At 36.5% G+C, this 18,023-nt stretch overlaps 1 protein-coding gene across 7 annotated transcripts in view; it reads left to right on the forward strand.

The window, feature by feature from the left end:
* The window catches only part of ATG7 (autophagy related 7), a 122,331-nt gene that overhangs the window by 53,443 nt on the left and 50,865 nt on the right, over positions 1-18,023 (forward strand). The window contains exon 19 of one of the 7 annotated variants that reach the window (XM_080386146.1): positions 3,900-14,393. The exons of 5 other annotated variants lie outside the window; for them this stretch is intronic. In XM_080386146.1, coding sequence (XP_080242272.1) covers positions 3,900-4,223 — 324 coding nt within the window. In that variant the 3' untranslated portion in view covers positions 4,224-14,393. One more of the 7 variants, XM_080386150.1, reaches the window with a different exon arrangement.

Raw genomic sequence — 18,023 nt, forward strand, 5'->3', positions numbered from 1 at the left:
CAAAAGTAGTGAGAGAGGTTTCATAAGGCGTGTATGGCCTGTTTTAGTAATTAGAATGATTATTGTGTTGAAAAGTTACTTGCCTTTCCGCACTCAGACTCTTCAAACTGATTTTGTAGATGATTGTTGGGTTTGGACACCATAAAAATAACTCCTAGTAACTGAAGATTTTCCTTTCCTCCTATCTAGTGAAATTTGACCAGTGCCATTGCTCCGCTGTAAAGAAAATAGACTTGTAAAGTTATATGTCATCCAACCTTACTGCAGTGACATCATAATTGTGTTGTAATTCCATATATAAAATCACTGATGCTAGGCTAATAAATTTGCATCTGATACGGAAACTACCCAAGCTTGTTCTTTTTTTAAAAGGATCACTCTTAAAATCTTGATTTGTTAAGAGTGTTTAATATAATGTTTTGTTGTGATCAGAAGAACTGGAGGTTTTGTCATGCATCTTAAGTCACAAATTTAACCTTTTTCTTTTTTTAATTCACCTAACAAATGCTTAGCTGCTTTTATGATGTGTGTATATGTTTTTTAATAAGCTAAATACTAAACTAACTTTTAAAAATTGCTTCTAATTTTTGAGTTGTTTAAAAGAAATTCTGGATAAGTCATGCATGTTCTGGAGGAGTTGCTGATTACATCAAGTAGAAGGTTTTGTATCACCTGAAGTCTCCATGAAACCCTTAGCCTCCCTAAGTGCTTAGCACAGGCTGCACTTGCCCAGATTAAAGCAATGCAATTTGCAGTAATATGTGGAAGACTTTTCACTTACTGAATAGCTTTTTTACTTGCATTGTTCAGTTTCCTGTTCCAGTGCTGTGCTGTTGCCTAAGTATTAATACCGTCTTGACATACTTTACCTTATCTTTTTAAAATGACTGACAAGAACAGAATCATAATTCAACGTGCAACCCGAGCAGGAATCATAACACAGATTTAGTATTGTGGTTTAAATCTGACACTGCCGGCAGGGTTTTTAGTCAATAGAGCACCTATTTCTTTAACATGAAATGATCAGGAAATTATAAATGTTCTACATGACTTCCTCAGTATGACAATTTACTCAGTAAATAATAAAATTAGCAAGTCTTGAAATGACAGTGAATTTCAGGCATCTGCTTTTTCCATATCTGGCTTTAATTTAGGTTCTATGGAACATTTTTTGTTTTTTAATACAAGTTGGATATTTATGTACGGCTTCAGAAAAAGACTCTGATGACATGCTTAGCTTTGAAGGCCAATAGAAGCTGTGGGAAACTCCCACATCAGCACTTAAACCTTGTTTCCACTGGATACGGTTCACTTTGGGAGCTGCCCAAGCTCACGTAAAAATTGCACTTCTGTTTTCCAGAAAATTTACTCCTAACCTAAACTTCTTAAATTGACACTTGTTCAATGTGTAGTTCAGTTTAATAGCTGGGCTTAAAATAGAGAAAGTCTACGCATCTCTTGAATTAGTAATCAGAAACCGGCGGCGTTGATTTGGAGACACAACAACAACCAGTGACTTCCAGTTCAGAAATTGTCTGTGCTGCCCAGTGATGGTTACGTGTCACAGTGCATCTCTAAAAGCAGTTGGTTTGCTTGCCACATATGCCACGCTTAACCCTGCGAAGTGTGTTGGGCTTTGCTGGTGTGGAGAGCTTACGGCTTTCCTGATACGCAATCAGCTGCGTGTTAAAGATGAGTTTTTACTGATGTGGCACACTTGGGAAGTGCAAACTGGCACATTAGTAAAACCCATAGTCAAGATTATTCCATAGTTGTGGAAGAACCATTCCCATTTGTAAGATTTTCTAAGAAGTTTACTTTTTTTAAGAGTACTCATTTTATTGTTTCCCTTTTTCTTCAGAAAGAGCTGCCACTGTTCTTCAAGGCCCAATTAGGCAAAGTAACCAGGCTTACCCTCACTTAACATGTGTCGGTGCTCTTTAAATCCCTGAGAGCGAAGCCTCTAGTGAACGGTATTGATCGAAGGAGTGGCAATAGTGGTGAAGTGAAATTTTTGCATGAATTCACTGTAGTACGTGTAGTTGAATTCCTATACAAGACTTCTTCAGCTCTATCCATTTTCAGAAGTACAGAAACTGAATTTCTCTGTGTTCTTTTAAGACCCAAGTATAAATATACTTTCTTACTTGGGGTTTTAATTCCTTAATTACCCGGATGCTTTAGGAAGCTTTATTAGACTTTTCTGCTTTCATCAGGATGAAAGAAAATTATAAAATACATAAAAGAAATGCATTTTTTACTTTGTTTTATGACTGTTTAAGACACAAGAAGTGGTAGAACTCTCAGTCTAAGAAGATCACAGAGAGAATGTTGCAAAAAATCAAATCCCGGCCAGAGTTCATATTTCTGAATATGATTCTGCAGGTGAGATGCTGGTGCCAGCAGAGGAATTTTACTTCAGTAATTTTGTACTTCAAGGGGTTTTTGTCTCTTAGGATGTGATCCAGAGTATCTGTAGTTTCTGTCAGTTCTTGTAGTCAGTGAATGAACCCTGTTTGGTATTTGCAAAATCCCCTTGTTGTGCTGGTTTACTGTATCTCAGATAATGGAGATTAGAACTCTTATCCTATAGAAGGGTAGGATTAATGAAAAAAAAAAAAAAGAAAAGTTATGCTAGTAAAATACTTAGAGCTTTTTGAATAGGAGAAAATGTAGAAAACCCTTTCTTATTCTGATTCTGCACTTATTTTGCAGTTTGTGCCTGACCATATTTTTCAGCCTTTTCTTGGGGAGCAGGGCTTAGTTGTATAATAGGCAGCTAGTATTAAAGTGATCTTTGTGCTTATCCAAATTTGGAAGAAAATTCTGAATTTGCAGTGTGCTTTGCTATTAAAAATATCCTGCTTGTTTCTGATTCTGCGTTATATTATGCAATGTATTTGATGCTGAAACAATAACATATAAATCACAAAAAAACCCCAACAAAACAAAAACCTGATTTTATAATAGTAAATTCTGTAATTTAACAATTTTTTTCTGTTAGCCAAGCAGTATTCAGAGTTGAATTTTACATGATGTTACAAAAATTTCCTACAGAAAACACTACTAATGGGTAGACCAGAATTAATATTTGAGACTTTTCTGTGTCTGTGAGCTTTTGTGTTTTCCTTCATGTTTTTAATCTGGTGCGTTTCAGGAGAAATTTACTTTGACAGATTCAGGCCTGCCCTGGGATCTCTTTCTTAAGAGATTAAGAGATTAATCTGTTTTCTTTCAGGAGGTGGGTTGTTTTTTTCATTTTGAGTTTTCTCATGATGTCAATTAGTGTCATCATTTTTCTTCATTCATCAAACAATATTTCCCAGATCTTCTAATAATAGTAATTTTTTTCTGAAAAAAAAAATAAAAAATCTGTTGAACACAGTCCAGATGAGAAACAAAGTCTCAGTTATGGTAGATTTGAAAATGTATGTACATTTCCAATGCATGTTTGTTGTTATGCTTTGCTATTTTGTGCTTTACATAGACTTAGTAAGTTCAAAATAAATTAAGAATAAATTCAGTAAATTTACATAATGCTCTGCTGAATCTATGGTATTTCTGCTGTTGAAATTTTGCCAAGGAGAAGTAATTGTTACATTAACACAAAATGGTTCAAACTGACTTATATAGCCTTTGAACAAACCCAGGATTGGTCTTTATGCTGATAACTTATGCTACTCTTTGAAGAATTTAGAAATACATGAAGTGTTTCCTCTATTTGGTACCAAAACATAATCTCCTTGTCTTTCCCCAGATAACTTTACTAATAGTTTCAATTATTATTACTAACCATAATACTAATCAAATGCGCTTCCTAGGACTCACATCAGCAACCCATGTGCACAAACACTCAGGTTTCGTGATATATTTGGGTAAGGATGGATTTGTCTCTTCAGGACGGGGAGGGCCCTGTGCAGTCACTTTACGTGGTGAAGCCAAGGGAAAGGACAACTGATTGTAGGCTGGTGCAGAATGGAAAGATTTCTTTGCGCGTACAGTGCCACGGGAGTGCTTCAAGGAAGATCTCAAGGCTGAGAGCCTGCCAGTCTTCTGAGCTGGGAGTCTTGCAAGACCAGAGCTTGGAGTGTTATAGTCACAAATCTGTTTTCATCAGTCAATGCTCGTTAATGTGCGAATTCCTAAGAGAGATTTTAAAATTGAGGGCAACTACAGAAACAGTACCCATATCACTTCAAATGTATAAATCTATGTTGTCATGAACTTTGCATGTGACCTTGTCCGAAGTACATCAAACAACTTGTAAGTGCTGGCATCCTTCAATAAAAGGTGCTACTGATTAGCTGCATAGATTGATAGATTTATTAAAATTGTATAGTTACTAGTTAAATAAGCTCTGCCAATTCCATTGTAAGAATTAATACTTCAGGGCAGACATAGAGGAAATGGTGACAATTCAGTGTAAAGAACTTTTATTTTAATTTAAGTTGCTGTGATATCAAGCCATCTTTTTTGTCTGAAATTTATAAAATTTAGAGAAAATTTAGACTAAACTCACTGAAAGGAGTGGACTAATGGCATTTGGGTTAAGAACAGGTGGTTGGGTTTTTTTTCATTTTTTCATGAATTAAACTGTGAATTGCTGTCATAGTACCAAAACATTGATAAAAGTTTAAATCTATCTCTATATAAAATTTCACAGTAAAACTTGTGTAGCTATAAAATGGAAAGTACTGCTATGAATAAACTTACAATCTCATCAGTTTTTACACGAGGGTAAAAGCTATGCAACAAATAGCTGTAAAAAAAATTAGCCTTAGTACTATAGCACCTTTCCAGATGCTATGAATCTGCAGTGGTATTAATATTTAGTCTGTGTTCTTCATAACACTTGTGCAGCTTTTGTGTGTTGGCTTGTGTACATAATAATACAGGATGGTTTGTGTGTTGGAAGAAGGGTTCACCGGAGTCAAGAAGACGCTCAATATGAGTTATGCATCTTGCTCAACTTTAGTTTCTAACACTACTTATATAGAACCGATACACATGCATATTCGTAAAGCAGAAATATAATTGGTTAGTAGTCTCTAAACACACGCGGTTCTCACACCCCTAATTATCATGACTAAAATAAGCATTCTATCCATGTAGCTAGTTGTGTTGCTGTGCTTCAGCCTTGTAGTTTGTTACTCCCTATTTTCCCATACCGGTCCCTATCTTTCTTGGCCCTGCACCTGCTTTCCCAGCAGCTGTAGCTTGTTACAGCCACGGCCTGTTGGCACAACATAATTACTTGGTCTCGGGATTCAAGAATAGCTCAAGGCTACCTTTCTTGTTACCTTCAGCACAGCAACTTCAGTACAATTCTGATTACAGGCCTATTCTAATACCGGGCCTGGATTGTGCAGATCTTCAGAGATTCTAAGGCCGTGCTTCTGCAGCCATTCTTCTACAGTTTGTGCTCTTTATTAGCAGTATTGATCAGTGGAGGTTAGTACTGTTCAATATCAGACATTCTCTACCAAGAGGGTTCAAAGTGTCTGTGCCTTCTGACATGTCCTCTTCTAGCAATAACGGCGCCTTAAGTACACTTGCAGAGGTACGCTAGTTTTCTTTTTTTATGAATTATTTTAATTGTCCTTACTAGATCAGGGTATCTGGACTGATGAAATAATGTTTCCATTTATGCCATGACAATAGATGATATTAAATGGTACTTTAATTAAGATTTTAGAATATTTTAGTTGGTGATGAACAATTTTAAAGTGAACTGCTATGCTGATGCTATAAACTCTGGAAAACTGATTTCTTGATGTCTTTAGAAATGAGTCATGCCTCTAAGAGACTTAGTACATTTCATTACATTTTCTCTGTTGTCTTCCATAAGGCAGAAGCCGTACCCCCCAGTTTTCACATGATCCATCACAATGAGTTAACATTAATATGATGGAACAGGTTCAATATTCTGACATAATTTTTTTGCCAGTGTTTGACATTACAAGGTGAAGAAGTTACAAATGGCTTCTGTAACTGAAATGGCTAATCTAGCAACTAGTAACTTGATACTTCTAACACATCTCGACAATCTAGGCATACCCTGCTATGCCACTGAGGACTTCAGGGAGTTGAAGTTGGTGAAGGTTTCATAAAAATTATTAACGACACTTAAGCAGTTAGTGAGAAAGCAGGGATGACCCAAATATCAGATGGGGTAGGGGAGGACTGAAAAAGACTGGTTTCTTGGAGCAGGAGATAGGGCCTGAAGCATGTGCAAATGCAGCACAACACTATCGCCATGTAAAATGTTCCCTATCCCTCCTGGGTTTTTTGCTGCTTTGAACAGTAAGCGTATTCTTCCCTGTGTAACAGAGGTGAAACTGTTTCTCCAGGAGCATTCCCACGCTTCTGATACTTGACTGAGGCAGAAGGGCTGCACATCTCTATCACATAATACCTTGGTGTAATTTTGCGTGTTTCTGTTTCACTTGCCCTGTATATAGGTAAGGAAGTACTGTCTTGAGTGGTTTGGCATCTCCATCAGCAGGCCTAAACACAAGATCTACTAATCCAGGCACAAAATGTGTAATCCTATATAGTCTAAAGGTAAAGTGATCAAAGGAGTTAAAAAAAATCAACTAGGTTGCCTGTGGAGATAGAATTTTGCAAAGTGCTTTTCCTCCTTCTCCTTAATCATTATCCAGAGTTTTAAGGTAAGGGAATGCTGAACAACCATGCCTGAAAACTGTTATGGAATCACTGGTTATGAACATGAATTTCCTATAAATTCTGGCTTAATTTTCTAGGAGGCTCGCACCTTGAAATTCATGGGGAGTTACATACTGAGATCCTAAAATCTTTCTTCATAATTGGATCCAAATGTTTTTGGCTTGTAGTCTGTTCTCTCCTTGTAGTCTATTTCCACTTCTCTCTGTCTAGAAGAGGACTAGTACTTTAAACACCATGTGTTTGAGAGAGGTATTTGTTACTTAGCTAGTAAGAGCCACTGATAATTTGTAATATATTTAATACTCAATCTTCTGATCTGAGTTAAAAAGGTAAAATTACTTCTTCACGTTTTCAGCTATGTACTTCAGCAGTCATATTACAGCAATCTGTTGCTAAGAAGTTAAAATGAGTGCTGCTCATGACTTATATTTAATACAGGATCAAAATTTATAGTAGGGGGAAAAGTATAAAAATGTGGTAACAGACAGTAACAGTAAGAATAATAGTATGCAGATCTACCTCTTAGAGTCTCACTCTTTCATTACTACTTGTATACAGAAGATATATGTAGAAGTGGTCATAAATACATATTGTTATTTGTTATTTCTCAATAGTATTCTACAGATTTTGCATTTATACTATCCTAATGTTGAGCTGTCCAGCTGCCTTGATATAGGAAATGCTTTACACATTTTAGTTTTGTTCTATTTAGATGTTCACTCAAACCTACCTTCCCATTACCTGCCTTTGTTACCCCTCTGCATCTGTCTGAAAGGGATGGGTGGAATGACCTTTGAACAGTGTTGCTGGCAAATCCTCACATCCTTGTCATGTTAAGTCAAGATACCATATATTTCTCTTTCACATACCCTGAGAATATGCTATTTTTTATGGATTCAGGATTTCCATTGCTCCAAGGCTTTGAGCACCAGGAAGCTGCTGGAAGTGTGCAGAAGGTACTGAACCTAGTCCTTCCATGTCCTGTTTGCAGATTCAGGTAGTCCCCAATTCCTGACAGTGCCTGCTTTGCAGGGTGAATAAGCAAGACCTGAATGTAATCCTGATAAGGCTTATCAAAATTAAATGCCACTGAAGTCACATTGTTTAGTGAAGACAGTAAGGATAACATATAGATAAAAATAAAATCCCTTTCAGAGTACTCTGTGTCTCATGGTAATTAGGTTAAAAAAATCCCTGGAGTAAACTTTTGGGAAATAACTTTCTGCAATTTTGGTAATCTGCACTGATCAGAGGTTCATTTTATGTTTCTGTCATAAAAAAGTAGTTGTTTAACTGTGATGTGGATCTGATTTTCTCTGTAACTGCAGTGCTAACTATTGGTATGTGATAAAACAAAAGGAGAAATATCAAGTGATTATGATCTTGTTTTTGTAGAATGGATGTTTTAATGTATCCTTCTGCTTTCAGCTTCTATGTCTGATGCTCCAAATACTGGTGTTACTGAAACAGAGCATTTTTATGCCCACAAATAAAAAAGTAATGAGACATAAGCTTCTTAAAATTCCAGTTGTTTAAAGGGCAGGGAAAGTTAAGGCAGATTAATGGTGAACCTCTCTGCCCCCACAATTCAAGTTTTCTGAATCTTCTTGAACTTCCCCTTGGTGGGAATAGAGTTATGAAATTGCTGTCCCTGTCCCTTTTTACACAAGGTGTACCAAAAAGTTCCCAGCTCTGCTTTGCATTTGAGACCCAGCCAAATGCTGTGTCTATATGCGGAACACCTTAAAATGACCAAGTAATGTTAAAAATTACTGTGTCTTGGAACTCTTTTTTTCTGCTAACCTAACTCTTGACACCTTGACATAAGGAAGCCCAGAAGAACTGTATCAGTTTGAGTAGCTACGGGAAAAACAAATGTTCATAATTCCTGAAGTAACCTCAGAAAACTGTATGTATCTTAAGAATGCAGTCTCTCTACTGGAATTCTGGTGAAGACAGGATAGTCAGTGAGCAAGAAACTGGTTTGTGAATTAACACTTAAAATACTGAGATGGAGCAAGTGCATTTGTGGAGACAAAACAATGATACTCTTGGAGCAGGGCTTTCAGCATCCTTTCGTTCCCTTCCCAGGACGCTTTTTCTTTGCTCTTGCTGTAATCAGTTTTCCTTCCTTGTGGGATTTGGGTTTAGATAGGTGGTGAGGGCAACAGTTTAATTTTCCAAAACAGGTAGCTAGTTTTGCAGAGGCTTTATGAAAACAAAACAGTTTTTTGGGTTAGGCCACAATTTCAAACAAGGTGTATCATTACTAAACAATTGTTTGGTAAATTAGGATTAATCTGCATTTCTTTTTTTTTTTTTTTTTTTTGGGGGGGGGGGAGGGGAGTGATTATCTTCTAGAATTTTGAACTATATTGACTCCTTCTCTAAAGGACAAATCTCCAGTAAAGAAGGGAGAAGTGAAATAATTTAGGAATTAAATCTCTTCCAATATATTTTGTTACAGTGAATAATGAATAGACTGTTCAAGATGCATTCTATTATTCTCATGTGAAGAATAAGAAATTACACAACACAGACAAACATGCTGATAAACTTTGTTTTATAATTAAGAACATAAATAAATATGCATCTTAGTGCAAGCGAACAGTTGGGGAGTATATGGGCCCCTGTAGATCATTCAAGTAAAAAGAGAAAAAACATTTGCTGCTGGACAAATTACTACCAGATGCAGATTTCAATAAACACATACTGTTGTAGCCTTGCCCAAAGGTGCTATGAATTTCTTGAGGCAAGTCTGCCTCTGCATTTACTGAACTGTTGAACGTTTGGATGTTAATTGGGTTACTGTATTATGTATGAGTGCATGCCATCCCCCCAGTTTTTAGTGTACTCTGTTCATCTTGTAGACCATTAAATGTTGTCTGCAGGACTATTTAATTGTTAACCATGTTTGCATTCTTCTGATAATGTGTATTTCCGCTGAAAATGCCTCTCAAACTTCTCTTAAGGCATTCCTGTTAGTTGTGTAGGGGAGCTTGTGCTGTCAATTGTCACATATACCAAGTGCATTCGTATTTTATTATTGTCAACATGTAATTTTGACTACAAGACCTTTCTGTACAAACAGTAGTAGCTTTTTTTCCAACTTTGTAAACTACTGATTTTCCTGTAAATATAGGTGGAGTAAGTGGTAATAAATGAAGTGGGTCACAATGGGATGAGTTGTTGAAAGATCATGCATACTTAACACAGCTTCTCTTTAATGCCAGTGATTGCTGATTCACATTCACATAACAATCAGAGAAAATTAAGCATTCACTAATTTTAATAACAAAACATCAATACTCCTGTGTGGAACTCTGATATAGAAAACCCTTTGTAAACTACTTCTCAACTTACATTTCTTTATGTACTATGGAATGATTTTACCAGCATATTTTTTTACAGATTTACATCCATATTGCTACTAAAATGCAAATATTGTTGACTAAAGTTGACACTAATTTTGCAGAGATTTATAAAACAGGCAAATTTCAATAGGTTTTAAAATTAGAACTAACCTACTTTGTATGGCCTGAATTTTCTGTTTGAGTCTGAGTATTTTCCTGGTGTTTAGACTTTAACGAACATCTCTACAAAGTTCTGATCTTTCCTTTGCCTTGCTCTAGTTCAGGTTCTCCTGAAGTTTCCTTTTTACAGCATCTTTTCTTGAACACATTATAACTTGGCTTCTGGCTGAAATCTGCTATGCAACATACTTGTTTTTATGGAATTGGCTGGACTCCTGGAGAGACCACCTGATAGCTTGAGAGTGATAAAAATTAATGACCAATTTCATAGTTAAAACCCAGATTTGGTTCCAAGATTAGCCAGCCTGTTTGTGCCTGGAAAGATAAGGACTGGTTATCTTGTCACTTCAGTGACTACTCTTAGTTGATTTAAGGGCAAACTGGTAGAAAGTCATCTCTTTGTAAATGAATATCGCATCTGACCTCATGAAGAGGCATCAAAAAAGTCTATAGTGTTATGCATACAAAAAAAAATTCGCCCAGAGAAAAAAAGGTTTTATTTTTAAGTTTGAAGAACAAAAAATTAAAAAAAAAAAAAAAAGGTTTACCAAGAGTTTCTGTTTTCTTGGTCTCTCAACCTTTAAAAACCTTATTTTAGGTATTAATTAACGTGCTTCAGGTTACTGATGAGTTGTTGCATTCTCTGGGTGTTGAGACTAGACATCTCTAGGTCCTGAAACTATACTTCACATGTAATACTTAATGAAGCAAGAGCAGCTTGTGAGTTGCTGAGTTTATTTCATTTTCATGTACAGAAAAACTTTTGTCATCCTACAGGTGTGATGATGATTTTGAAACTCCTTTAACTGCTACACTGCAATCTTAAAATAATGCAGTTTTACTGGATAAATATGAATGGCTTTGATAAAGGGAAAATAGTAGACTTTGAAATCTAACAACATACTTTAAAAAAAGTTAGGTTGAGTCGCAAGCCTTGTTACGAAGTGAAAATATGGCTAAAACGTGAGTAATAATATATATGAAGCAAATATTACTAGTTTTGTCTTTAACTTTCTCAACTCATTCATATTTTGTCACTAAAAGCCAGAAGACCAAATACAAGTCATTAGAGCTGGTTGGTAATTTTTATGCTTTTTGAGAGCATGAAAAATGAAAATCAGATTTTGCATGTAGTCATTGGGTTTTAACAGAAAATGGTTACCTGTATGAGACTTCAGATTTGATGAACAAGTAGCCCAGAGGGGTTGTGAACTCTCCATCCTTACAGATATTCAGATGCAGTCTGGATGTGGTCCAGTGTGCTGTAGGTGACCCTGCTCGAGTAGGGGGGGTGGACAAGGTGCCGTTCGGAGCTCCCTTCTAACTCAGTCAGTCTGTGGTGCTGCGAGTTGCCTGTCTTTAGTTTCACAGAGCCAAGTGTCTGCTCTTTAAATAAATACAGCAATCAAAATAAGCAGGTATGCCAGGTTCCAGAGATTTGCAAGGAACGATTGTGATTAACTCTGAAGAATGGAACTGGAGAAATCACTTCTGAAGTCACAGGGAGAGGGCAAGCACACTGATCTGGTCCAGCAGCGGGTGTGTATGTGCCCAGTTAAGGAAAGCCTGAGAACAAGTCGGGGGATCTGAGAGATTCTTACAAGGTAAAAGAAATAAAACTGTGATTCTGTAATGCATGAAAAGAAAACTAAATCAGACTCAGATAATTTTCATAAAATAAGTTTATTAAAAACAGTCCTTAACTTAGCTATGAAAGACCTTTTCCAAATACTCAGCTCTCCCTGTCAGCACTGTGCTTGGTTGACGCACCGTGTACCAGTGTTACACTGAAATCTCTGCATGTGAAGGTATACATGCAGATGTTATCTCATTATTGGAGTGTAAAACGTTGCAAAATGATTGTTTAATGGCACATGAGTCTTTTATAGCAAATTAAGACAAGAAGTGAATTGACTCTATTCTAGTTAAAACACAGAAGTAAACATGATAAACCTAGTCCATTTGGCTTGAACTTAAAACATTAACATTATAGAAGTAAATTTGGAGAAATTTTCTGTATGTGCAAGCGCATTAGTACTTTGTCATCTTAAAAGATGGATTCTGTTTAAGTACTTGCCATATGTGAAATAAATTCTTCTCATTTTGAAGTACTGACTCAAGTCCACCTGACAATGAATTTGATCCCCTGCAAGTTAAGTGTGAAATTATGTAGGTTAATCAATAAATAAAAAAATACGTAGTTAAGGTAAAGATACAAACAGTGGTTTAGATGGAGATAACTACTAATGCTTATTTATTTCGTTATACCTAAAGTGGGATGGAAAGTCACAGAAATAGAGAAGGGATGCAAGTAAACCTGTAAAGAATTAGGTAACTACTTTGCAACTTCTCAAGGGGATAGGGGTTAAGAGATAGGGTTTTAAAAGTGTTTATGTTGTTGAAAAGTTTATCTAGTGTCTGCTGAGACAGTGTGCCAACAACAGCAAACCCAAAATGCGAGTTAAAAAGAAAAAGAGAAAATTACTACTGGAAGAGAATATGAAGGCATAATAAAGCTATTTAAAATCATTACAGTGCAACAGCTGGTTTTGCTAATGTTTCTTGCTTATTTAAAAAAAAAATCATCTAAGTTCTAATTCCCTTTGTCTTTTCACTTTGAGTAACTGTAGTAATGTGAAGTTTGCTATCCTATGACTCATTCTTCCCACAAATACTATTTCTTTGAATAGCCCTTGTAAAAACATGCACTTCATATTAGTTGTCTTAGTTGGCAATTGTGTAGACTTTTTTCTTCCTGGGTGAGTGATTTATGTGTGCTAATCTCTGATGTGCCTCTGCCACACATGCTGCATACCAAAATACTGCCCTGTACTGCCCTGTACTGCTGTACCTGTGATTACTGTGCTCGCATTTTTGAAAGAATGAAGAGTTGGATGGTAGAGTATATCAATCACTGAAACTAGTTTAATCTCTTTTTCCACAGACAATAGTCTTATATCTAATAAATTCTGATTTATGTGTTTTCAGGGACAGACAGTCGTGAAACTGAGGCTTGATTTTAATTCTTAGTAGAATTGAAAAAAGGTAATGGACAAAGAAGAGCAAATGCAAAATAAGACGTTATTTCCAGCCTCCAAAAGAAGCCTCTTTGCATGAGTTTGGCTCACTAGAAGAAATACTAAAAAGAATTGTGGAAGCTGAGTGACTGAGCTTCATTCAGCTCAAGAGCATCTGTTGTTGCTTTCATATGTGAATGACTGCTGGGCGGTCTATTTTAACTTCGACATTATAGGCAGCCATGGCAGTATTCTAAAGAACAGCCATGGCTGTAGGCTTTCTTGCTCCCTTCACAATACTTCACATTTTCTCCGATGGCACAATGGAACAGGCAAGCTCCTATGAGGGAATTCTATACTGAATTATATATACTCTGTGAGTTTGTCCAACTGTGCTAGCATGCATTCATGACAGCAGCACGCGTGGATATTGATATGGTCATCATCCTCTCAGCTGTCTTTGGTTCCCCAAAGAGAAGGGGGGATTAGCTGGGGGACAGCCTTTGGATTGAGTCCAAACTGTAAAACACAAGCTTGTGTTTTCAGATGGGTAGTGAAATGCTTTAAACACTGCTTTTCTTGGAATTACGGGGTTTGTGTTGGTTGGGCTACTTTTTGGCTATTTCTGCTTTCTGGATTTCATCTAGAGTTTAAGAATTTGGATCAAATTGTTTAATGTATTTAATATGCAATTTCATCTTGTTTAATGTGTGTTTAATATGTAGGTTTATGCTTGTAAATTACATTTAGATTACTCAACAAAGTAAAATCTTGGTTGTAGCTGAGCTGTGTTGATCAAGGAGTTGATTGTGAATTTTCATTTTATACAGTGGAAATTGAAATGGTTTTGGGAGGTATGGGAAAAAGAGGTAAGACTTGCTGATAAATATATTTTTAGTTAAATGGAGGCATAAAGGTTGCAAACAATTTTTCTCCTAAGTGAGGTTAAACTCAAGCAAGATGGGTCATAACATAACTACTTTTTATAATGTAGCATTAGTAACATCCTTATCTCATAAGTAATAGCTAGTGGAGGGTGCTGCATTAATTTTCAGGAAAGTACTAGAAAAAGGCTAGTGTATTTGGAAAACTGCTAGGATCTCTCACTTGTGAAAGAAAAAAAAAAATTTTCATAAATAAATTTCTAAATTGTGAATTGTGATCTCTCAGTCTTTGGCTTTCAAAGGAGAATGATGTTCCCAGCTCTAGCATAAAATCTGCTATCCTTCATTCTGATTGTAAGGTGGGATTTTCTTTACTCTCTTCTGTTTAAAAGCAAAAGGAAGGGACTCGTGGCAGAGAAAATTGCTAATAGGATAGAATGCCTGGTTGGAAAGGTTATTTTATTGTGAAGAGCTGAGGTAATAAAGCCAATAATCGGAAATGTTTGATTCCAGTATCAAAACCAGCTTTACAGTCTTGATCTTTGATGTGCTTTTTAAAAATTTGGGGGGAGGGGGGCTCTGATTAGCGTATCTGTTTCAGGAAGGGTATCAAGAGAACTCATTTCCTATGTAAATATGGCATCTGATTAATACTTCAGGCATGCAAGAGAGCTATACTATTAAGTCTGTTGTTACTATAGTGAGATGCTATTACAGACATCACAAGACTTGTTATACAAGGAAACATGATGACTTTGGATTAAAGAAGTTGCCAAAGGCTTGAAGGATTTATAGGTGCTGCTGCTTTGAGTTACACCTAACTTCATTATTTTGTTGAAAACATTTAGATCTAGAATTAATGAAGCATAATAAATGCTGATGAAATGAATCAGCAGGTTTGACAGCTTTTAACTGACACTGAGCGAATGATTGATTTTATTGTAGTGGTATTTGTCTCAAAATTGCTAGATAATTTACAGAAAGTATTCAATTGCGCATTTGCACAGAGAAATGAAACTAATATTCTTTATAACTGGAGTGACATGCATGAGAATTGACATGATCAAGACATCAATTTAAGCATATTTCTGAAGTGACTTATTGTTTGTATGCAAGTGAGAGAGGGAGTGGTCTGTTGTGTTTGTGGAGGAGGTGTCTATGGTCTGGGTCTTGGAGAGACAAAAAGGGTGAGAGCGGTCAGTATCTCCAAAGATGTGAGGAAGCACAAGGATGAATGAGAGCAGTGGCAGCGCAGTGGTCCTGTGTGTCTGAGCAAGACAAGAATTAACATCCGAAGTCTAAGCTGTGCTGCCCTGGAGGCAAGGGGGTTGACAACTGTTGGCAGTTTGAAAGGGGTTTGGAGCTTGTTGAAATGCTAGGTAGGCTGAGCACGTTAGTTGTAAGTGTTCTGAGTTTGAGAGGGGCATAGAGGGTTTGGAAGAACCAAGATTGCTAGCTGCAGGCAAAGAGGAAGCGGGGGAGTGGGGAATGGGGCTTTGAAACAAAGGACTTGAATTTGGCTTTTTTCTGCAGCATCTCCAAAATTTAGTCACAGTTAGTGTAATTAGATGGGATGATGAAATACAAATCCGTAACAGCGCTGTGGTGTGCTGGGCTATTGGAAGGTCTCTTCTTTATGTGAATTAAAAGTTCAGTGAATGCATATCATGTCAATTTGATCATTCCATTAATCTCAGCTGTATAAAATTGGCTACATTTTAACATTGCTTCATTAACCCAGCTCAGAGACTAGTGTGACATCCAGTAACTTTTTCTAGACAGCTGCATTCTCTTCCATTATAAGAAGTCTGTAGTACTACAAAAATATTTCAGGATTATTATTATTATTTTAGCAGCTGGTTAATTACAAATTTATTTATTGGGTTGTTAGAGTTGGCTGAGCAGTCTTGCTCTTCTTACCACGATGTAGAATTAGTGTTATATGAGTGTTAGTAAATCTGAATGAGAAATTAGCAATAACCAATGATGAAAGGCTTTGAAGTTTTGAATTAGTCTTAGAACATTTATTTCTTACAAGCAATACTATTAAAAAAAATACATAATGGCAGAAATTGTTCTTGAGTTTCATTTGACTCTCCCTCTGTAACGTGACTCAGGCGACTCCATCCCTTTTGCCTTTGACGTATAGCAATCCAGTGTGGGTGAAATCTAGTGTGAGGTTGGATTTCAGTAAATTGGAGAAGTTCTTTCCCAGTCTTTTTAACTTTGAATTTGGGACCAAATGACATCAAAAGCTGGAATAGGGTCCTCAACTAACTATCCCATGGTCAGGTATTGCAGGTTTTTTTCTCTTCAGTTAGCATCTGATTACTGAATTAAGCTCTCAACACTAATAAATCATTCCCCTGCAGAATAAAACCTACAGTTTTTTCATACATGTTGTCTTTTGTACCTTTTGAAGTATAGCTGTTACAGCTGTGGAGTGAATCCCTGGGTAGATACAGCAGAGAGAGAGTGAAAAAAGAATCCAGGTGCATATTGTATAGTTTCTTAGGGTGACATGCTTAACATATGCCAGAATATTTGAAAATGATGTATTAACTCCTGTTAACAGTATGCTATTTGGGTTATTTTTTTAGTGTAATGAAAGGTCGAGTGTGGTTTCTGTCAGAACCTGCCCAAATGCCTGGTTTTTTCAGAAGTCTAATAGACTATGCGGTGTAATACATTTGAGATGTACCAGTGCAGAGTGTGTATTTATACTCCCAGTAACTGTGAGTAGGTAGGGAAGCGTAGAGGAGGATCGTTCAGAACTGCATGAGCGCTGGTTGAAAAACAAAGCAACCCACCTGACAAGCTTGAACACTTTGTGTTGGAATTGCATGTGCCTTACCATTTAGAGGGTGAAGGAGTGCCTGCAAAGCCAGCTGCGTGGAAAGTGTTTTCTGGTCTGAAGTGTTGCACACTGACTTGCAAAACCTGCGTTCCAAATTGCATTGGTGTATATTAACTTCTAATTTCTTGTTCCATGCTATATGGGACCTCATAGAATCAAAAACTTAACATGCTAGCAGTCCGTTCATTCTGTGTGTCTTCAGCAGTGATGGGGGACAGCACAGAAGAATTGAAATGATCTCCTTACCAGTATTATATGTTAGTGGCAACTAGGAAAAATCTGTTAGTCCACAAAAAAACCAACAGCTGGAATTTATCTTGTCATATAAGCTTTCAGCTAATTTTTCTCACTGTATCCCACCCAAAGGTATTTTAAAAACTGTTTGGATGAAGACAGCTCTTATTCTCTCCCTTTTGCTTATATTGACATAGTCACAGATGTTGTTACTATGCTAAAACACTATTATTTTTTTTTCTCTTAAATACTTCCCTGGTTTCCCTTTTGCTGTGACAATTTATTCATTGTTGGGAGATGGAACGGTTTCATTCATGGGCCACAAATGTTTTCTTTTAAGTATTCAAAATGTCTCATCCTTCTATTGTGTTTTTCCAGTTTACTATAAAATGCCTCAGTCCTATTCCAATATAGTTTTGTTTAAACCTTCCGTTCCCAGTATTTTTAAAATTTTCCTCAGTATTGCTTTAGTTTTCCAACATGTATCATCACTGTCATTTTAGTGATGAAATTCTGCTGGCTCATTTGCTTACTGCAGTCTGATCTGTAGTTTACTTTGTGTTCAGCTGTAATGTAACAGTTTTTCTCTAATTTCCTGTCATCCCTCATTTCTCTGTTTGATTCACACCTGCTTGCATTAGCTTTGAATATCTACTTTGTATCATCTGTTATGTTTGATTTCAAGTGTGCGTCTGCATGATTTGAAATAAAAATATTAATCTTGTCAACTTCCAGATTTACAAACTTACTTCATGTTATTTAATTGTAAACTCTCTGAACAAACAGTTCTAGATTCCTGTTATATTATTTT

The sequence above is a fragment of the Falco punctatus genome, assembly GCF_963210335.1.
Source record: "Falco punctatus genome assembly, chromosome: 4".
In the NCBI taxonomy this organism is placed as follows: Eukaryota; Metazoa; Chordata; class Aves; order Falconiformes; family Falconidae; genus Falco; species Falco punctatus.